The sequence below is a fragment of the Phasianus colchicus genome, chromosome 1 (genome assembly GCF_987193195.1).
Source record: "Phasianus colchicus chromosome 1, bPhaCol1.hap1.1, whole genome shotgun sequence".
Lineage (NCBI taxonomy): Eukaryota > Metazoa > Chordata > Aves > Galliformes > Phasianidae > Phasianus > Phasianus colchicus.
The window spans coordinates 74663182-74686416 of record NC_143436.1 but is presented as its reverse complement, the minus strand read 5'-3'; the positions used below and the strand labels follow the sequence as shown (position 1 = coordinate 74686416).

Sequence of the window (23235 nt, the reverse complement as noted above, 5' to 3'; positions counted from 1 at the left end):
GACATTGGAACTACATGGTCTTCAAGGTCCATTCCAAACCATTCCATGACTAGTACCATCCTGACCCCAGCTGTTGTGGATATCTGCCATATTGCCCGCTGCTTTGCCTTGAGAATAGTTGGTCTGAAGCAGTCACTTTGAAACCACTTCCATCTCTGCTGACGATTGCTGAGGAATCTTTTGGCTTCCAAGTCCTTCAACTAACTTGTATTCGGCATGATTTACCCACTATTCATATTACTCTGAGCTAAGTCACTTGACGTTTATAACTGTAAAGTCAGAATATGTGCGTTGAGGCTTTTAAAATGTTTCAGACTGTACATATCATTGGTTTTAGTTTTAAAAAGCAATTATTCTTCATATGTAGCTTTCTAACACCTTTTCTAAGGTGTGTTGCAGCCCACACCTCTATTATATGATGGACCACACTAAGCTGGAGTTTCTCCCCCAGCATGCTTTCTTCTGCCAAACAGTGGGTGAACCTGCACTGGTAGCCACAGCCTCTGCCAAATATTTATGACACTGAATGCATGCACTACTTCTTCCAGCATATCCCAGCACGTGGGAAAAGGCCACTGTGAGAGCTCATGCCTGAGCATGTGCTTATCCTTGCAGTGAGCTTTTGGAATGGAGGCACGAAGTTGTCAAAAACGTTCCTGCAGAAAGCGTTCTTGCAGTTGCCAAAGTAGAGGGGCTTTTTAAAATACAGTTCTTTTTATTTGCGTGTGTGAAAAGAAACTCCTGCTTCCCAGCAGCAGCGGCACGCCCCCAGCACACCTTAGCACCGCGGCGCGCAGAAGCCCGCAACGTTCACGCAGGGCCGCGTCCTCCCGGCCGCTGAGGGGAGGTGCGGCGGCAGCTGCCCTGTGACGTCACCGTCGGGCGCGGGGCGGGCGTTGCAGCGCAGACCGGAGCAGCCGGTAGCGGGGTCTGTGCCCAGCTGCGTGGCTGTGCCATGGTTCGCTTCGGGCTGACCGTCGTCCGCCAGTGAGTACCGCCGCTGCACCGTGCTCCTTCGCCGCTTCCGCTATGGGAACGCTCTTGCCCTTCCTTTGCCCTTGCGCTGTCTTCCCGATGCACCATCCGCCGCTGGTGCCAGCACGCACCGTGACGTTAACGGACTTCCGCCCTTCTCCCCACGGGCGGCCCGTTTCCTGTGTCGCGGCTCCCCCGTGGAGCGCCGGTTGAGGCCGTTATCTAACCACGGGGCAGCGTGGCCCAGTGCCGCAGCGCAACGGGTAGGGGCCGGACGCCAGGCATCGCCTGTTTCCTTCGGCGTTGCCTCACTTAAAGAACGGTCCCGGCGGGACAAAGCGCTGGGCGCTGGAGACCCTCTTTCAGCGCTGATCAGCTTGCTGTCAGCAGTGCCGCTCTGCTGAACGCTGCGAAGTAGGTGTGGAGCTGCACTAGTTTAGCAGCGTCACCAGAAAGCAGAGCCAGTGCCTGGCTCGTGAGGAAGGCGTGGTACCGGTGCTCTGAGCTCTGCCTATGCCTGCTTTGCTGCGGGGTCGTCAGGGAACCACTTGACCCAGACGGGCCGTGTTTTTGCCTCTGGTGGTATTAGCATTCACTGCGTGCGCGAATCTGGTCTGGTATGCTGTAGTTAACTGTTGAGTCAAGCTGGGTCAGAATAGTATTGAGTGAAGTACAGCATCACACCTAAATTTAGTCAGCACTGATTGTGAACTCTGTGGTGATTGGTCATGAGACCTTTCTCCTGCCAAAAGGTCTCAGATGAACTCTTCACGCTCAGGGGTGAAGAGTTCATTTAGGAGTGGTAGTCTAACCTTTCTTCTGTGAAATGTTAAATGGCGTTTGTGACTTCTTTGGAATTGTTAAGGTTAGTTTCAAGCTTCAACAGGATATTCCCAGAAACCTGTGGTTAACTAGAATAAGACTCTCCAATTTTCTCAAATCGATAGCAATTAACAGTTAATTTTTATGAAAATTAAACATGTTTTTCCTCTTAATCGTAATACATGTTAATATTTGATGAGAGCAGGGAGCAGTGACTTTTTTTTTTTTTCTAATCATCCTCCTTTTAAGAGTTACTCTTCCTTTAAAGACTTGTATCTAATGACTTGATGTTCTAGTTACAGCCTTTTACATCAACTAGAAAGCATGAAGGCCTGACACAGTTTGTTAAACTTGAGATCTTCAGCTAGGACTCTTGCAGAACTTTGGAATTAATTAATTCATCAGAAAATGGACTGGTGTTAGACTCCACTTGTATATGCTATGCTGCTTGGGAAACAGCAAATATTGCTCTTCTCCACCCCCTAATTGATGGTCAACAGAAAGGACTCTATCCAGCCTGCTGCTTTTTTCTCAGAAGACCAAAAGTCCCTGGGGAGAGTTTGAAAAATTAAATTGCTGCTGTGTGTGCTGGAAAGAGTTTAAAACATGTTGTAAAATACAGTGTTCTCTCTTAGAAGTACTTGCTTTCCATGTTTGGTTATCTGTTTGAAGCTCATCTTGAGGAGTTTTGCCCAGGAGTGGTGATAGATATTTGAAAAGCAAGCAGCATGTTTGGCACTCAGTGCTGCAAAAACTTAAGCAACTGACATTTCTCTCAGGTGAGATGTCTTGACAAAGCATGCTTAACTTTGTATTAAGTTTTTCCTTCTAAATCTGTATGCAGTTTTACTTGCCCTTCTCCTGGAAAAAAAGTATCATTTAAGATGTTTAAGACAGAATATTCTGATTTTCAAAGCACTCCTATTATTACCAGATTTTGTAGTTCAGGCTGTCAGCAATGAAGTTGATGGGAGAAGCCTGAGAACTATCAGAAGGTACTTCAGGGCACTGGGGCTATTAGTTGAAGGAGTGGGAGTGTAGGTGGTGTTCTCTTTGGTCCCTTCAATAGCGGTGAAAAATATTGAAAGGAACAGAAAAACCCATCCAATCAAGGTATGGCTAACAGCTGGTGCTATTGGAGGAACACAGCCCAGGAAGGAAAGGGAAAAGGTAGGGAAATGGGCCCAAATGAGAAAAAAACAGCAGCAATGAGCTAAAGGAAAAAAAACAAAACACAACAATTTACTAAGTGTAGTAGCAGAATGTGAGATAATACGTTATAATACAACATAATTTAAATTGAAGCTAATAAAGTAATATGTAAAAGAGGGAGAGTTTCCAAAACCGAAATCTTTAAAGCTATAGACAAAGTGACCGGAGAGCACAGAGGGAAGTCTCGTGACTTTATCTGCTTTACATTTCCCTCTGAATGGAAAATGGAAATGGAAAAATGAAGTCTTCTGGAAGTTGTAGTTCATGCTTCTCTTTTGAGACCAGGAAATTGGAAATGTAAAAAATCCATGGAGCTGCAGCATTAATTCTTTAAATCCCAGTGCACTGCATGATGTTATGATGTGGAATACCAATAGAAAACCATGAAACCATGACAGGAACATTGAGAGGTTCAAAGGAGGAATGGGATAAAACCAGGCCCACTAGAGATGAGTCTAGGGGCAGCATGTCAGGGCTGGGGGGTGAGACCGTTAACCCACCTGAAGTACACATACTCTGCTGGCAATAAACTGTAAGTTGTCACAACCTTACAGGTGTCACACATCACAATCAGAGGGGCTGCATGCTAGTGAGATCCTTCAGTCTGCTCTAATTCGTTCAATGAAGCACATCTGAAATGTTTTTCCACCAATGCACACTGCATAAAGAACAAGCCAAGGAGAACTATAAGCTTTGGGCTCAGTCGCGGAGCTACAACATCATTGGTCTGAAACCTGCTGGGAAGAGTCCTGTGACTGTTGTGCTGTGGTGGATGACTACAGACTTTCTAGACGAGACAGGCAGGGCAGGAGAGACAGGGAAGTGGCACTGTATTTAATGGAGGGGCCGAACTGTATGGAGCTGTCAGTTGGTGGTGAAACAGTTGAGAGCCTCAGCCAGGATGACAACACTGATTGATTATTCTTTGAGGAACTAAGAGAGACATCTATATCAACTCCTCTTGTCATTATGGGAGGCTTCAACTTACCAGATGTTAACTGGGAGCACTGCTCAGCTGATACAAGCAGGTCCAGTAGATTCCTAAAACACCTCAAGGACAACTTCATGGTACAGGTACTAAGGGATCCAATGAGGGAAGTTTCCTTCCTAGGTCTGCTTCTTCTGAACAGAGAAGGTCTCATGATTGAAATGGCAATTGGTGACTGTCTTGGCCATAATGACCATAATCAAATTTAAAATGCTTGGTGGTAATAGGAGAACTGCCACCAAAACCTCAACCTTTGATATGAGGAGAGCAGATTTCAGGCTGCTCAGGGAGCTAGTTAGTAAGGTTTCCTGTTAAACTTCTTTTGAAAGGGTATTTTTTAAGTGCCACCTCAGAGTTGAAGCTGGCCGAAACTGTGAGGGAAAATAAAAAGATTTTTTTAAAATATGCTAGCAACAAAAGTAGGGCCAGAGAGAATATTGGTAAGAATGGTCACATTACAAACAGGGGCATAGACTAAGGAAGGACTTCCAAGACTTTCTTTGCCTCTGTCTTCAACACTGATGATAAGTTCTAGCTCCCAGAATGCCCCAAGTCAGAAGACTATGGCTGCAATAACAGCCAACTCCCAGACAGTCCTGAGCTTATACAGGATTTGCTGTTACACCTGGATGAAGTCCACAGGGCCCGATGGAATTTATTCCCAGGTACTCAAGGAGATGGCTGATGTCATCAGAAGAACTCTCTTAATTATTTTTCAATAGTGTTGAGAACGTGGAGAGGTCCCAGTTGACTGGAAGCTGCAAAAATTATTCCAATTTTCAGGAATGGCAAGAAAAACCTTGATTACAGGCCTGTCAGTCTCACTTCAGTACTTGGTAAAATTATGGAGAAAAATGTTCTAGAGCTATTGAAGAGCACCTGAAGGACAGTGCAGTCATTGGTTGCAGCTGACACAGGTTCATGAGGGAAAGTCCTGTTTAACTAACTAAGTTTCCTTTTATGACAGGGTCACCCATGTAGTTGATCATGGGAAGCCAGCTGTTATCTTTTTGGATTTCAGTAAAGCTTCCAGAACTGTTCCTCTGAGTATCCTCCTGGTCAAGATATCCGTCATGCAGCTAGACAAAAACATAGTGAAAAACTGGCTGATGACTTGGATCCAAAGGGTTAGAGTAAACAGTTGACTCACAGCCAGTCACTAGTGGGGGATCCGTTTCAGAGCAAGTTCTCTTCAGGAAGTTTTCATAAGCAACTCGGATGTAGGACCAGAAGGTGTTTTGAGCAAGTGTGCTGATGATATTAAATTGGTAGGAGCTGTTGGCTCCATTGAGGATGGAGAAGCCTTGCAGAGAGGTCTAGTCAAATTAGAGAACTGGGCAATCACCAACTGTACAAAGCCAGCAGTGTGCCCTTGTGGCTCGAAAGGCAAATGGTATCCTGGGCTCCATCAAAAGAGGGGTGGCCAGCAGGGACAGGGAGGTGATTGTTCCCCTCTATTCTGCTCTTGTGAAGCCCCATCTGGAATACTGCATCGAGGTCTGGAGCCCCCAGTACAAGGAAGACAGGGAGCTGTTGGAGAGGGTCCAAGGAGGGCCACAAAGATGATCAGGGGGCTGGAGCACCTCCCCTATGAAGACAGGCTGAGGGAGCTGGGCTTGTTCAGCCTGGAGAAAAGAAGGCTGCGGGGTGACCTCATTGCAGCCTTTCAGTACCTAAAGGGAGCCTACAAACAGGAGGGGAATCAACTCTTTGAAAGGGTGAGTGACAGCAGGACAAGGGGAAATGGTTTTAAGTTGAGGGAGGGGAGATTTAGGTTGGACATCAGGGAGAAATTCTTCACAGAGAGAGTGGTGAGGTACTGGAACGGGCTGCCCAGAGAGGTTGTGGATGCCCCGTCCCTGGAGGTGTTCAAGGCCAGATTGGATGGGGCCCTGGGCAGCCTGGTCTAGCATTAGGTGGGAAGGTTGGTGGCCCTGCATGTGGCAGGGGGGTTGGGGATTCATGATCCTTGAGGTCCCTTCCAACCCTGGCAATTCTGTGATTCTGTGAAGTTTAACAAGAGCAAGTGCTGGATTCTGCACCTAGGAAGGATATGCATACAGATTAGGGGATGAGATGCTGGGGATCTTGATGAACAACAAGTTGAACATGAGTTCAGCAGTATGCCCAGGCAGCCAGGAAAGCTAACTGTATGCTGGGATGCATCAACACTGCTAGTTGGTTGAAGGAAGTGATTGTCCTGCTCTATGCTTTACTGGTGTGGCCTCACCCTGAGTACTGTGTGCTGTTTGGGGATCCACAGAACAAAAAGTACATAAAAACATTGGAGAGCATCCAAAGGAGGGCTATGAAGATGGTGATGGGTCTGGTGGAGAAGCTCTGCCTTATGCTGTGCTTCTTTAAGGTGTGTTTCCTGTTCTGATACTATCTGTGCTAATCTCTTGAGTTGACTTCCCTCTAATGCACAGAAGTCACATTGGCTCGTACAGTCAGAGTTTTCCTACTTCTATCTCTCCAATGAGGAGATGTCACTTTAGTAGATAAATTGTGCTGCATTTATGATGAATTTAAGATATTACTTTCCTTTTTGTTCCATATCTTAGTAAATCCTGATGGCACATTTGGAGTTGAGAACTTGAAATGATTTTATTTTAAATACTTCAAATGCATCCTTTTAAAAGGAGGCTGTGTTATACTGTACATCATTTATATTTAAACTCTTTCCATTTGGCACATATTACAGTGTTTGTGAACCATGATTGATTGAAAATTAAGTCACAATTTTTTTTGTATATAATCTTTTTCAGTGGAGAAACAAGATACAACAAAGACAAGATACTGCAAGGTTAGTATCAGCTGTTCCGTTAGTTTCTGTGAGATTGATTTTGCAGGGAAGAATAATTTTCAATATAATCAACAACTGAAGTGCTAAATAAGAGGGCTGCTCCGAAAGTAATGCCTCATATTTTGTTATGTTGGCCCATACATCAGAAGCAGATGTCAGCAGTATGGCAGTAGAGACTGAACCTTCCCAACAATATTCTGTTACATTTCGTTGCTTTGCAACAGACAGCAGCAGAGAGGAACAGCGTGTGACATACAAGTGTGTATAAAGCAAAGGGATGTAACTGAATTCTACCGTGTGGAAAAATGGCACCCACTGAGATTCATCAGTGCTTGCTGAATGTTTATGGAGACCAGAAAGGATGTCAGCACAGTGAGGTGGCAGATGGTGTGTTTCAGCAGTGGCAACAGCAGTAGTGGGTCAGTCCACCTGTGCAGATTTTTCTGAGCACGGTATGCAGGCTCTTGTTCATCGCTGGCAAAAATGCACAGTACACAGAGGTGACTATTTCAAAAAATGGATTTTTGTCATTGAGAATTTGCTCTATCAAATCGTGTTATTGTGTTCTTGGTATCTGTTGTCATTTCCATGGAAATAAATAGATATTACTTTTAGAGTGACCTACATATTGTTACAGAGTAATATTGTGTACTTTAGGCTAGAAAAAATACCTTTATTAGTGGATCCAAATGTTAGCTTGATAGTTGTGGAAAATGATAAGTTTCTAATTCAGTCTCTGCAGAACGTCAGTGTAGAGTAGTGCATTTCTGGTTTTAACAGGGGTGTCACAGTTCTTTCACTAAAATGAAGGAAGAAATTACCTGTAATCAGATAAGCAAAATCTGTTGGTAAGAACGGCGTGATATCCCAGACCGCTGTTGTGAAGATTGTTTAAATGTACTTGAATTGTTCAGTCATAGCTAGAACGCAGTTTTTATTCAAAATAGTTATCTACCTGGACTTTTGCAAAGCTTTTGACGTGGGCCTGCAGCACATCCTTATCTATAATTTGGGGAGATAGATGTTTGAAGGGTGGACTGTTCAGCACGTGAGGAGTAGGTTGAATGGTCACAGACAGAAATTTGTGATTGACAACTCTATGTCCAGGTGGCTGCCAGTCATGAATGGTATCCCTCTGGGTTCAGTCTTGGGACCAGTACTCTCTAACATCCGTATCAATTATATAGATGGTGAGGTCGAGTATACCCTCAGCAAAGCTGCAGACAGCACCAAGCTTAGTGGGCAGTCAGTATAACAGAAGGAAGGGATACCATCCAATGGGACCTAGACAAACTCATAAGGTGGGCCCATGTAATTATAATGAAGTTCAACAAGGTCAAGTGCAAGATGTTATGCTTCAGTCAATCCTAGATTTGTGTATGGGCTGGGAGAAGAACTCTTTCAGAGTCTGCTGAGTTGGAGGGCTTAGGGATCCTGATAGATGAAAAACTGAACGTGAATTGGCAGTGTGTACTTGCAGCCTGGAAGGCTAACTGTACCCTGGGATGCATTAAAAGAGAGGTGAGCAGCAGGGCAAAGGAGGTGTTTGTTCCTCTGTACTCTGACCTTTTGAAGCCCATAAGTGGATGCATGAGTACTGCATTGTCACGGTTAGGACAGGGGCTTCCTAGCCTCTTTTATGCTCCCTCGCCCTTTTCAGGGAGACAAAAAAAGGAGACAACCCAGTTAAGATAAGGAGAGCTGACTAATTTACTACAAATGGTAAAATAAAGTAATGATATATAAAGGGAATTGTGGGTAATGAACAAATAGGAAAGGATTTCTGACCTTGTTGCTGTCCGCTCTGTCCAGAAAGAAAAAGTTCTCTCTTATCACTTGGAATGGGGAGTACTGGAGATTTTGGAGAACTGTAGTTTGTTTCTTCTCAGTGTATTGTCCTCTCAGAGAGCCAGAGCCGACATGAGAATAAGTGAGACTGACAGGAGCTAGGACCCAGGAAATGCAGCTCCCTGCACAGCTTGCCACATGATGTCATGATATGGAATACTGACAAAAACTAGGACATGCATCCTGATCTGGGGCCCTTTACACAGGAAGGATGTGGAGCTTTTGGAGAGGATCCAAAGGAGGTCAGAGAGCTGGAATGCATCTCCAGAAGACAGGCTGAGGGAGCTTGTCTTATTCAGTCTGGAAAAGAGAAGGCTCTGGGAGATCTTCCACTATTTAAAGGGAGACAATAAGCAGGAAGGATATCAACTTTTTACATAGGTAGATAGTGATGGGGCAAGCAGGAATAGTTTTAAACTAAAGGAGAGTAGGTTTGTTGAGGAAATTTTTCATGGAGAGAGTGGTGAGATGCTGGCACAGGCTGCTTGAGTTTGTGGATGCCCCATCTCTGGAAGTGTTCAAGGCCAGGCTGGATGGATCCTTGAGCAACCTTATCTAGTGTCTAATCTAGCGATTGGCAAGCTGTGCCTGTGGCCAGGGGTATTGGAACTAGATGATCTTTGACGTCACTTCCATCCCAAGCCATTCTGTCATTTTATGAAATGTTGGCTTACCAAAGTTCTGGTTCTCTCAGCACTGTCTTAGAGCATTTGGGACAGATCATTTCATAAATTATGCTAGCTAAAAATCATTTTTGCAAGGGTTACTTCTCAGCTAGATCAGTTAGATCAACATACTCGCTGTGCAGCTGCATGAGCGTTAGCATCGACATGCAAGGTGGAGTAGAGCAGAGGAAAAGACTACAACAATTTGTATTTACATCAACTCTAAAATTCTTGTGAAACTGTCTTTGGCAGAGAAAGGGCGTGCTGCTTTCCACATTACACAAAATCCTTTCTTGTTTCCTCATCTTCAGGGCATTATCATGGTTAGGGAATGCAGTGGAAACAGCATATCATGTTTGTTAGGACTTCCTTCTCCTGATGTGCATGTTTTTGTGTGTGTGTATTTTAGTATCAACAACAATATCTCAATTGTATTGTCTGTTTTTTCTTATTTGCAGTCACAACTATTTTCAGACTTTCAGTTCTGGGACTCCTCTAGCAGGGAGCCTAGCAGAGGCTAGAAAGGACAAGTGATACTTGTGTTTAGAAAATGTAGTTCTCTGATTCATGTTTAAAAGTTTTTATGTTTCTATTTCTCTTATATATATACATTAATATCATCACTAAATGGTCCTTCTATCTTTCTAGCCTGTACTCCCTTTCTTTATACTACATGACCATAGAAATAGTCACTGCACTCCACTTGCAGAATGAGAGGTATTTTACGTAGGTTTGTCTGAAAGCAATGACTCCGTTTTCATGGAAACAATAACAGATACCGAGAGCACAATAACACTATTCGATAGAGCAAATTCTCAATGACAAAAATCCATTTTTTGAAATAGTCACCTCTGTGTACTGTGCATTTTTGCCAGCGATGAACAAGAGCCTGCATACCGTGCTCAGAAAAATCTGCACAGGTGGACTGACCCACTACTGCTGTTGCCACTGCTGAAACACACCATCTGCCACCTCACTGTGCTGACATCCTTTCTGGTCTCCATAAACATTCAGCAAGCACTGATGAATCTCAGTGGGTGCCATTTTTCCACACGGTAGAATTCAGTTACATCCCTTTGCTTTATACACACTTGTATGTCACACGCTGTTCCTCTCTGCTGCTGTCTGTTGCAAAGCAACGAAATGTAACAGAATATTGTTGGGAAGGTTCAGTCTCTACTGCCATACCGCTGACATCTGCTTCTGATGTATGGGCCAACATAATAAAATACGAGGCATTATTTTTGGAGCGGCCCTCATATTATGCCTGAGTAGATTCTCTCAACTTTGCTTGCTAAACTGATAAATTATTTGAAATTTGCATGTTTTAATGTTGATTTTTTTGTTTTGTTTTGTAGGTCAAGGAATAGATGAGCCGCTCTCTCCAACTGGTTTCAGACAAGCAGATGCTGCTGGTTTATTTCTCAGTAATGTAAAGTTTACTCATGTCTTCTCAAGCGACCTCCTTCGAGCAAAGCAGGCAAGTGCTTCTTCCGGAAACTGAGTGTAATTATAAGCTTCACATTTTGCTACTTATCTGCTATTGCTGATACAAAAATAATAGCATGAAGGAAAGGCACAGGTTATTTTAATGGATTTAGAACTGAAGGTTGAGTTGTATAGAATTTCATAAGGCATCTGTATGTGTGGAAACTTCAGTGCGTAACAGCATGTTTAGAAGCTGATAAAGGCCAATTCACAGGATGCTGTGTTTTTCTTACAGATTTGCCATTATTTTGTATGTGCGTATGCCTTCTTAGTAGGGGAGTAATTAGGATTTAAAGGTAACACAGACCAAATTCAGTTTATTTGTTTGTTTTGATGGAACAAAGCAAATTGGCAGGGATATTGTTTGTACTGTTTTGTGTACTGCAGCTATTTGTTGTGTTTTTCAAAAGAATGCAGACCAATTAAGCAAAAATCAAGTCTTGCAGTAAAGTCTGTACAAGTGGCATTAAATGCGCATTTTGGAAAGAACATAGTATCATATCTCTCACTTTGATATGCTATTTTAATAAATTAAAGAAGAAATACTTTTAGTTACTGAGTGGAGTTTTGTGTGCAAGATTATAAAATATGTGAAAAAGAAAAAGGGAGAAAACAGAAGTTTTGTGTATTGTGGCATTGATCAACTAGCTGTTCTTTGAAGATCACATTTGCAATGCAAGCCCCTTCATTCTTTCTGTCTCCTGTTACTGATTCTCTGATTTCAGGATATGTGAGAAGGCTTCGCATGATTGAAACTAAGAAATTCTTGAGTGTGTTGGTTCCTTGCTTTTTGTTTTGTTTTGTTTTTCTTCAGTTGTGCTGCTTCAAGAGACTGTAAAGCCATGTTGTAAACAAGAGCAACAAAATTTAGGTTAAAATCTCTTATTTTTAGCGTAGATTGTCTTGTTCATCTGTTTTGCACCTCAGTCCCACTTGTAGCAACATAATATAAGCAGAAAACAAGCTAGAAATGGTGGGGAGGAGTGCAATAATTAGATATTTTTAAATTGCATAATAATGATTACTTGACAGGTCACTTCCTTTAAATATGTGAATAGTGGTAATTACTTTTAAAAATATTAATAGTGGTTTTTAATATTTGTAAGTCTTTGTGTGCTATGTGCCCACCTTAGGGAAATTCTTTCTGAAATGCTCAGCTTTTTGAGAGTTAGTTTTGTAACATTTTTTTCTCTTACGTTAGAGAAAGGCTTTTCCTTGAGAAGGATTTGCACTCTTTTAATATAGAAAATGTCCTTTGCATAAAGGGAACATGTTTTACCATTCATTAGAACATCCTCTGTAGAAGCTTTTTCAATGATGCATAGAGCTGCAGTTCCCATTTGTTTGAAAGTTCATTCTTTGGCAGCTGCAGATCTGTGAAGAGTGTGCACTGTCACTACACAGCTCAAATATGAGAGGAGTTTGCAGTTTGCCTTGAAAAGGCGGGGGGAGAGAAAGTCAAAACTGTTAGTAATGAAGTTTAGTTTGTCTTGCAATGTCTCCTTTATCATTTGTGGGTCAGAATATGTACTGATCACTGGAACTAGGAGTTACATGCTGTCTTCTGGATACTGTCTCCGCTATTGCTAATGCATGAAGTGCACTAACTGCTGCCTCCCTGTGCTAACATCCACTGTTTAGCTCCGTAAACATTCAGCAAGCATTGATAAATCATACAGCTGTTGTTGGTACTAAGTGTCTCCAATTGTTCTGGACATTGAATTGAGAAAAATCTTTCAGAAAATTGCATCTTTTCTCTTTTTATGACCTCACAGGCGATATATACAATTTTGACACTACTAGCTGGAAAGCTTTAATCTTATGTATTACTAATGTAAATCACACTGGATGTGGTTTAGGTATCGTTTAGGCATCCCATGGGAAAACAGAACAGTTCATTGATGTAACTGTATGTTCACTTTTTAGACTGCTGCCACAATTATAGAAAAAAATAAGTTCTGCAAAGGTTTGGAAATCAAGTGTGATACAAGACTTCGAGAGAGAGTAAGTGCCGTAAGAGTTTGCTTAAATATTGAAAATTGAAAATGCAATTGTTGCTGATTTTGATTGAGTAAATGGTAGATTTAGCAGTGGAGAGCGCTATATGATGTGTTTTTAGTCACTGAGAATTTATTTTTTACGTTTGTTACTAAAAATTGTCTGAGTTCAAAATTTTGAAGGAAAGCCAAAATTTAGTGATAGTGATGTAACTGTGATGCTCTGAATTAAGTATTGTATGGCTTGCATGTGGAGAGAATTATTTTTATGTTTCCTAGCCCTGTATATGATGTTGAAGATGTTCCCTCTGTCTCTCTTCTCTAGCCTGATGACACAACCTGATGTTAACTTTTTATTTGTTTTTACCTTTTAATTTGCATGAAGACTAATGGAAGAGTTTCTCTCAAAATGGAACAATCTTCTTTCCTGTTTAGCCCCTTTGCTTCATTACAGGCATAACAGTAACATCTGTCTATTTTTAACTGTTTTAATCAGAATAAATTGAGATGTTGGATGTTTCTGCTAGTATTAATCACCCTTCCTATGCTGCATTAACAGTATCAGCTGAATTTTAAATAAGGAAATGCTACAAAACCAGAAGTGCATATTAGCAGCAGGAAATTATGTGTTTAAAGAGCAGAACGTGATCACAGCATTTCCCATTGTGATCCCTTTGTCACAAATTCTGGTTCACCCCCCCTTAAATCAGCAAGTTACATGCCTCCCAGTCTTCTTTAATTGCTTAATCACCTGGTATTTTCAAAAATATTTTGGGCTGTGATACAGAGTTTTACAAGGTATAATCTTAACTTCTGTATCTTTTTCTTTCCTTTCCTGGTGTTTGTACTGTAATAGAAATTTCACTAAATAGAAATTCCACTGAAGTTTCTGCAGGCCACAGGTTTTAAGGCAACGCTTTAGATAACTGAAATTAAGTTTGAACAGCATGAAAAGAAGCTAAGTTCTTTATAAGAAATATGTTGTTGATTCTATTGAATATACTCTTATGGCTTGCATTCGTGCGAGAAATTCAGAAAAATCTTCAAGATTAGAATCTTCTTTTCAGTAGTTTCTGAGAATTTATTTCCTTACATCTTTCTTAATGCTCTTAAACAGCGAATTTTACTTTAGGAAAAGGAACTGAAAACCTAAAGTAAATGTGCTTCAGTACAATTAAATTCAAAAGACTATAGTAAGTTAATATGGCAGCAAACTGCATGCACACAGCATAGAAATCAGAAAAGTCTCGATAATAAGCACGTGTCTGTTTTGCAGTCATCAACATCTCAATCTGTGAAATGTGCATAGCTGAGGGTTTTGACAGTAGAGCAGTAAAATGGAATATTGATGGGGAGGTTCAACCTCTACTGCCATACCTTTGTGAATGGCAGCATGCATAATAAGAAATGTGGCATTTATCACACTAAATCCTACTGCTGTCTTGGGTACTAAGTGTCTCCAATTGTTCTGGATATTGAATTGAGAAAGATCTTTCAGAAAATTGCATCTTTTCTCTTTTTATGACCTCACACAGGTGATATATACAATTTTGATACTACTAGCTGGAAATTTTTAATCTTGGGATCTTGGGTACTACTAATGTAAATCACACTGGATGTGGTGTTGTAATATCGTTTAGGCATCCCATGAGAAAAGTCCTTGTTTTTATCAAAATATTCATAACTATAGTATTTTCAGTGTCTTCAGACCTTCCAAGAAAGGACCAAAGCTATCTACTTGAATACGTTTTTTTCATCTGTTACTGATAGTGAAGTATTAATCTTCAGTGGTAGAAATGTTAATCTGTATTGCTGTTATTAAGAGATGTGCCCTGGAGATATGTTCAAAATAAAAAATGGTAATACACATCCAACTAGATCTCTTGTAACCTACATTAGAGATTATAAATATTAATTTATAATGTAACTACTATTGATCCATAATGACTAGTTAATATATTATGTGTTGTTTTTGGTGTTTCTCATGTAAACGTTTCATTTGGAGGCATTATGAATAAATGTGCCATTGAAAATCATTAATTCCATGTTCTGTTAGTTCATTTGCGTAGTTTTTAAGATCATTTTTGTCTTGTTTTCTAATAACTCTGTTCATAGAAGTAATGTACATCTTGAAAAAAGGGGGAATATAATTGCTTCTCTCTTGTGGAAGTTACAGAGGTCTCTAGAGAAAATATTTGTTTCTTTTAAGAAAGAATTTATTGTGATATTTTTGCAAATAAAGAGTAAATGGAGTTTATCCGCCTGTGAGGTGCTTGCAATGCAACCTCAGTTGAATTTTGTATACTAAGAATTTCGTGTTGTTGAAATGAGTGTTAAGAGTATATGAGTCCAAAGTATATTTAAAGGCACCTCCTCTCCCAGCACGATGATAAAATATGAAGAGTAGTTAAGCTTGCACATTACATTTGAGAATCTAGAAAACAAGCCTGTTTGAGAGATGTTTGCGTTGGAAGTGCTGTATCTTGCTAAGTTCTTTATAATTTGCCTTTTACAGAAATATGGTGTTGCAGAAGGAAGGCCTTTGACAGACCTCAAGGCTATGGCAAAGGCTGCTGGACAGCAGTGTCCTACATTCACGCCTTCTGGAGGAGAAACACTGGATGAAGTATGTCATTTATGTATTGGGCCCCAGTTTCTAGGCCATTTCATTAGGGCAGATACAGCTATTGCTTATTTAGGATCATCTTGCTGAAAGCTTAGCCCAGTAAAAAGTATTTATTTTCCAAGTTAAAAACACCCTTTGACCCAATGGCTACCCATTAGAGAATTTCTTCAGAGGTAAAATATTGATTCTGAGATTGATTCTTCGTGAAGCTGTTGTATGCAGAAGGCTGATGGCAATTGCTTTCAACTTTGTCTTTGAAGGGCAGAGCAGTTCTTAACAGCGTTCAGTAACGTAAGCACTGATTTCTGAGTCTTGTCTGTGATAAATCTTTTGACTGAATTAGTAATATCTCTGGCTTTTTTGAAACCTGAAGTCTCTTACATTCTTCACAACATACTGTTCTGACTTCTCTCTTTAGGTAAGAGAACGTGCAAGGGATTTTTTTGAATTTCTGTGTCAGCTAGCTGCTGAAGTGGGACAGATCAGAGAGAAGAAAGATCAAGAGATGCATGGGGCAGCAAACAGAAGCTCAGGAACGTATGAAGAAGAGTCAGTTTTTCCTTGGACAGATCACTGCGGTGTACATGAATTTAGCTCTGATAATGATGGAACTTCTAAATTGTTATTAGATGCCAATATCTTAGTGGTGAGTCATGGAGCCTACATGAGGAACTGGGTTGGTTATTTTGTTTCAGATCTCAAGTGTACTTTGCCAGCAAATTTAACAAAGGCTCAACTATCTTCTGTCAGTCCCAATACAGGAGTTAGTCACTTTATAATAAAACTTGAAAACAGATCAGTGTTAAAACCTGAAGTCATATGTGTTTGTCTTAATCAGGATTCTCACTTGGTGGATGTTGGTGCTGAATGTGTAGCTTCAAAAATGTTTTAAGAGTTTTTATAGAGGGAAGTAGTTCTCAATTATAATACACACTTGGAAAAAGATATCTATAGTAATTAATGAGATTGACGAGTTATTGACACTGAATTGCGTAATTGAAAACATGCCTACCATGTATACCTTTATGAAGAGAAACATACTTCCAGTCACTTACGTGTCTTCCATGCACTTGCTATTAATTACAGTGCATACTTTTAAAAACTGCTTATTATTTGCCCATAATTATTTTGGTTATCTCCATGAGAAAGATTTAGTGGTGGAGGAGAGGAATGGTACCCAAAATATGAGCTATACTGTATTCTTGGTTTATTATAAGATGCTATATTGTAATGTTAATATACATGTTGTTTTAAAGTAACTTTTTTGACTGCAGTAATATAACTTGAAAAGGGGGGTTGCCTAGTGGAACAAGTTTGGTACAGAGCCAGGTGACCCGTTCTTGACTCTGATACTAAGTAGCTGTGAAACTCTGGGCAAATCTTTTCCATTTGTAAAATGGGGATGATGATACACCTACCTCGCAGGAGTTTTTGGTAAGAAATGTTAGGATTGTTGAGACCTCTATTGAAGAGCATTGTACACAACATAAAATATTTATTTTTAATTGTAAGCAGAATGAGCACATAATTGAAACACCAATCTGTATTTTAAAAAGTAACTTTATCAGTACTGTAAACTGTACATGACTGGAATCTCGTTGTCAATTGCAGTCATATACTTAATGGATGAATTTTTTGGCCTAGAATTAGGCAAGCTTGATTGCTTGTAGCTGCTGTTAGTGCTGCATTACTTCCACACTGGATTGTCTGTAGTGTTACTATGTAAGCTTATCCAACTTATTTATCATCTCCGCATACCTTTTCATTTGCATATTTTAAGCTTTAAAAATAAAGGCTCCTGAATAGAACTCCATTTCCTTTGAGATCATAATTGTTGTTAATAATACTCCATGAAGCCTTGCCCAGATAACATGGCTTCTGTTCTTTGTTGTTGTTTTTCTGGGAAACTCCAGGCTATTCTTCAGTAATTAAATGTTACACTTTTTTACTCATGAGGGTCAGTGCTATTCTAATTCTCATACAAACAAAAAAATAACACACCAATGTTAAAATATCAAGGATAAACTGCTAGTAATTGTATGAAATTAGCTATTCAAATGAAGATTTTTTTGTCTTAATGTGCTGTTCTGTGCGTTTTACCCTATTTGGCTTCTTTGCCTTGAAGCAGACACTTGAATTTTGAGAAGGAAAAAGAGATTGCTGTTGTTTTGTTGAATAGATAAGTACATATGCTTAAATGCTGCCCAACTAAATGTCATCAGAATTGTTCAGTCTGACTATAGTGACTGTACTTGGCTTCTTACAGTCCTGTGACAGTGATTCAATAGGTAAGTCCTCTTGATTCCTAAGTGAACACTGAATGGGAGTCTGCTTCTGTTCTCTGTGTTGTTTGTCTGTTACTAATACTAAAAGGTAGAGGGTAATTGTGAAGTGTTCAGCCTTGCAGAGGTAGTATTGTAAGGCAGAGTTCTCCAGAATGCGGAAATCAGCCTATTGCTTTTAATTGCAGTGGGGCTTGTTTGCCATCTGCTTCTGTGTCTGAAAACTTGTCCATAGAAAGGAAAGTAGTTTGTCTGATGTGTAAATATGGATACTAGTAACATGTCAGCAAGGATTTGTCTTTCAATTTGCAGGGTGTTAAGTAACACGAAGGACTGGACTCTCTTAAAATTGTATCAGCAAGTTAAAATTGGAGGATTTCTGCATTGGTAGACCTTATTATTGATCGGTCAACTACTTTCTTTTTATTTATTTACAGATACAGACGAAAGCCTCTTCCTTGTGGCTCCTCTTTTCCAATATGAGGTAGTTCTTGAATGTACAAGGATATCTGGGGAGGTTTTATCTGTAAAGGTTTTACAGCAGTGTAGAATCCTGGAAAACATTAAGATTTCCCAGTTCCATAAAAACAAGCTTTAGTCAAGTGACTTAATATAAGCAGTCTTTGTTCAAAACAAAGATGTTCTCAAGTATTTCTTTGTTAATAAAAATTTCTAAATTCAGATAGCTGCAATAAATTGTTTAGAAAATTAATATTTTTTTTTTCAGAAAGCCAGCCAACTAGAAATATCCTTAGTAAGCCAGCTGTTACTGACATAATGTATAATTATGTATGATTGAAATTAAAAAGGGCCTATTTCATCAAAATAACAGAGATCACAACATTAGCATAAGGAACTACTCATGCTTAGAAGCATCTAAAATTTTTTTCATAAATAAACAGCTACTGATTTCTTGACAAACTAAAGGAAATCCACAGGAATAAAAATGGGAATGTGGGCTTTTACATAAAATGCTTAAACTTTTTGTGAAATGCTGTCCATGATTGTTTGTATTTATTTCAAGGAAGGTAGTTACACAGCAAAAGGTGTTAAATAGCTTGAACTTTCTATAGTTGCCACATCCTGCATTCTGTCAGCCAACTGAATTGACCAAATTAACAAAGTGAAAAACATGCATTCTTTATCAATTAGATAGTGTAATACACTTTACTACTAAAGTCAGGAAATTTTGTCGAATATTTCAAAACACACTGGCAATGTCTGCTTTCCTTAGTCTAGAAGTGCTTCTTTTTCTTTCTTGCCACCTCCAAGCTTAATTGCATTTTGCTTCTACTGATGATGTAAATATCTTAGGAGAACTTTTACATATTGGTTAAATATTTTGCTATTTCTTGGGTAGCATTTCTCACTTAGAGTAGTTTTGACTCTCTCTCTACATCCTTTACCATCTTTTATGTATTTGTAGCTGTTTGGAATATAGCTCCAGCCTGGAAATGTGTTTTTATGATTTTTTTTGAATGAAGTTATTCAGAAATTATTTATTTTGTTTTTGTTGTTGTTGTTGTGAACTCCCTAAATGCTAGACTTCACCAGTGACTATATATGATATGAATATAAGCAGTCAGGAGTGTCCTGTGGTTGCCTGTGGGGTAAAGAAGGTTACTGTATTGCTAATGAGTGGTAAAGCTCAACAGTAACTTGAGCCAGACTTATACACAAGGCGCCTAACCCTTACATGTTACCAGTCTTGGTTGCGCGGGGAAACTGTCGTGTTGCAGGGGTATAAAAGGTGATAAACACCTACAATAAATGCCTTTTGTTCTGCACCAGCGAAGGAGTCCACACCTCATTTGCCTCTCCAGCAAGAGAGCCCGGGGCAGCCCTGCGACAATTGGCACCGGAACAGGGACCAGAACAAACAGAGACTACTGAGGAAGATCGGACAGAAACGGGCAGAGAAAAGCGCCGGGCTAAGAGGCCCTAAAAAAGAGATGAGCTGAAAGAAGCTCTAAAACAGGCTGCAAGAAGCCCCGGCCGACTGGAGGGTTGCCAGAAGTCCCGCCAAAGAGAAGGGCTGAAAGAAGCCGAGTCCATAGAACGGGCTGGAAGAAGCCCGAGGGAGAAGCGAACTGGAGACGCTGTCCTGGTGAAAGAAGCACAAGACTGAGAGAAGTCTTATCGTCCCCGGCTACTTCGATTGCCTGTCGCTGGACAAAGGTAGGTGATTGCCTATTATGGGGAACAAAATTACATTTGCTTCTATTACTCGAATTTATATTTTTGTTTTGCTTGCTATTATTGGTTCAGATTTTACTGGTGAAATTAAGATAATGCTGTGGACACCAACCCTACCTTGTACTATCCCTACGGGAAGTCGCATAGCACAGTTGATTTATTTTCAGCCTAAGCCACCTCTGAGAACCAGCGTCTCATGGGGCAAGAGTGATTTTGGGTCAACCAGCATGCCAGAAGTTTTTTTGCTCTCAAAAGGTCTCACAGAGTAGACCAAATCTGCTTTGTGTACTGCGACAGTTGCTGCATTGTATTTTTTCCCTTCCAATCCATACTTAACATTGTTGGAGACAAGATACTGGCCTAGGTGATCCTGTAGCCTACCCCTAATACAGTGATATACCACGATGGATCACAGAAGAGAAAGGTCCGCTTCAATTGGTACTTTGAAGAACTGCAAAATGAATAGGAATTTAAAGGACTTGTGGTGATGATAGTGGGTATACTCATGAAAAGGGAAGTGCAAGTGTTACATACTATAGATGTTCGAACCAATATGTGGGTAACATGGGCAAATAAGACTAAACAAGACTCCTTCTGTCTTGCATTGCAAACAGCATCTGATCCTTTCCAGACATGCTTTATTGGGGTACCATGGGGTTTTCAATGGTCTGTATTTCATGACAGAACAGGACTAACCAGTAATCTCACAGTTCTGTGTAAAAGGTTAAGGATAAAAATGGGATCCACGCTTTCCTGTCCCACATACAAAGCAGATACTGGGGCGGAGGATGCTCTACGAATGGCCATTATAGTCAATAGTCTAAATGTTAGCCGTACATACAAAACTGGAAGAATTAGACTTACTGGGGTAAGTGGTTCACAACTCCACTGACAGGAGGGAGATAGGGAATGGAAGCTGTTGCTTTCGCTTTGAGGGTAAGTGAGCAACAAATGCAGCCCTAATGGCCAAATACTGGAACAAGGATGGGCTGGAACTATGGAGATCCCTAGGCGACAACTCCATGTTTATCTGTGTATCTGGGAGAGGCCTGGCCTGCAAAGGTAGAAATGTATGGAGTAATGGTACATGGGCTAAACAATTACCACCTGGGATATTCTTAATATGTGGAGATAGAGCGTGGCCTGGTATACCGATAAAGCCAATAGGTGGACCTTGTTACCTTGGCAGGATAATCTTGTTTGCCCCCAGGATAAGGAATCTCTTAAACAGCACGATCTGGGCTGGTAAGGGACAGCATTGATCACGTTGGAGCATACATCAATTAATGGAAACATGTCACAGCCAAATTACATTCTGGAATTACCCTACTAGGGTAATAACAGCCCTCCTACTTCCAATACTTGCCTCGAAAAATGCTACAGATTTAGAGAAGTTAGCGTGTTGGACCGCAAAGGAGCTGAATCTCACATCCACAGTAATATGATATAGGTAATATACATCACACAGTCCTACAAAACAGCCTCTATTGATTTTTTACTACTTGCACAGGGGCATGGTTACGAAGACTTTAGCGGGATGTGTTGCTTTAACCTTTCAGACCATTCAGAGTCCATACATAAGAAATTGGAAAAGGTAAAGGACAATATGAATCAGATACAAATTGGTGCTGGCCCTGTATTAGAGGGTCTGGAAGAGTTGTGGAAAAAGCTTACCAGTTGGTTACCTAATTTTGCATGGTTAAAGCAACTTTTTGTAGTTTGTATTATCATAATCATTTTGCTTTTCCTAATGTGTGTTGTAATGAGATGTGTATTATGGCTTTGTAAAACATCCAGGAACAGTTATGAGGAATGGAAAAGGCATAAGCTAAGACAGAAAGTGGAAAGTGGGAGTTATTTTAAGGCCTCACTCTCCTGTAATGGAGTTATCTAGCAAAAGAATTTGCTAGGATAAAGAAAAGGGGGGAATTGAATTAAGGAATGACAGGTTATTGATTAGCTATTGTATTAGGGCACAAGCTAAGCAGGAATTTGGAGAAAACAGGATAAGGGACAGAGTGCTGCGATGGAAAAACAGGATAAGGGATAGAGTGATGTGGTAAACTGAATGGAAAGAAATTAAACATCATGAGGAAGTGCTGAGGCATTGTCAGGAAGAACCAGTTTACTTCTGATGATTGAACACAAAATTAGGCTAAAGATGAAGACTCAAAGAGAGGAAGACTATTAACTTCATCCCCACGACCACCAGAGGAAGACTCCCACTATGAACCACACAAGTGTCAAGGGGAGAAGCAGCATGCAAATGAGTTTCCAGAAAATTAATGAATATGTAACTAAATTCCAGGACATGTTTTGAATATGCATAAGGTTGGTTTACAAATTTGTACCACTCTTGTTTGTGTGTATTAGGAGGAATTATCCTCCACATACCCAATGATATGCATCTCGTTGAATAAACGTGCATGCGTTATAACCTAACTCTGGGTTATAGAGTCTGATTCTGCAAATCAACTGTTACATTCAATGTAAGCTTCTCTATGCACTAAAAAGTAAATAGGTAATTTTGGAAGCCTCTGAAGTAAACTGTAAACATTTTTTTGTGTAAGTTTGCAGAGTTCTTATCTTCTTAAGTCTTGGAATTGATGCTATGATTAAATCTTTTTTTCTTGCTCTTGTAATAAAGTGAATTTCTTATACGTTAGTACTGTACAGTTTATTGGGATCGTGGGAAAGGAGAGCTGAAGTTGTAGATGATTCTATTAAGAGTAATAGCTGAACACAAATATTTGATGGATTTCTTAGTAGTGGAAAATGAATGTCTTTTCCTTGTGAAATGCCAATCTCAAATTCACAGCAGGAGACAAGATCATAACTGTGGGGTGGATTTTCAGTAGTAGCTGGCAAGATGTAAGAGATGCTGTGAAAGCAGATTGTTAGCTGTTAAACACATTACCAGGATGATAAGAATTTGAAGTGATAAGGAAGAGGTACTTTTATTTTTATACCTTTGCAGGAAAGAAACACTGAAATAAATGTCAGAAACATCTTAGCTTGTTCATCTAATGCCTGTAGTTAGGTCTGAGAGAAAACCAATGCTTATTTTAAATTTATCTGTTAAACTGATTAAAATGTACCATTTGATAGCTTTTTTTTTTTTTTTTTTTTTTTTTTTTGATAGCTCAGTTCAAAAATTGGATAGGGAAAGATGACCACAGCAATCACCAAAATCAAGAAACTGAGTCCACTTAAGCTAATATTTTCTCATGCTGAAGGGTTCAGTGGTACTCTGCTCCCAAAAAAGTTATGCTTCAAAATGTAGGGAGTTCATGCACAAGCACTGTTTTAGGAAGCTAAGCTTAATTTGCA

At 40.1% G+C, this 23235-nt stretch overlaps 1 protein-coding gene across 1 annotated transcript; it reads left to right on the top strand.

The window, feature by feature from the left end:
• The first annotated feature begins 813 nt into the window (after positions 1-813).
• Positions 814-22850, top strand: TIGAR (TP53 induced glycolysis regulatory phosphatase). Its single transcript, XM_031606214.2, has 6 exons — positions 814-987; positions 6766-6803; positions 10675-10796; positions 12731-12808; positions 15317-15427; positions 15846-22850. Exons 1-6 carry the CDS (start codon positions 956-958, stop codon positions 16317-16319), a joined length of 855 nt encoding a protein of 284 aa, XP_031462074.2. The 5' UTR covers positions 814-955; the 3' UTR covers positions 16320-22850.
• The last annotated feature ends 385 nt before the right edge of the window (positions 22851-23235 follow it).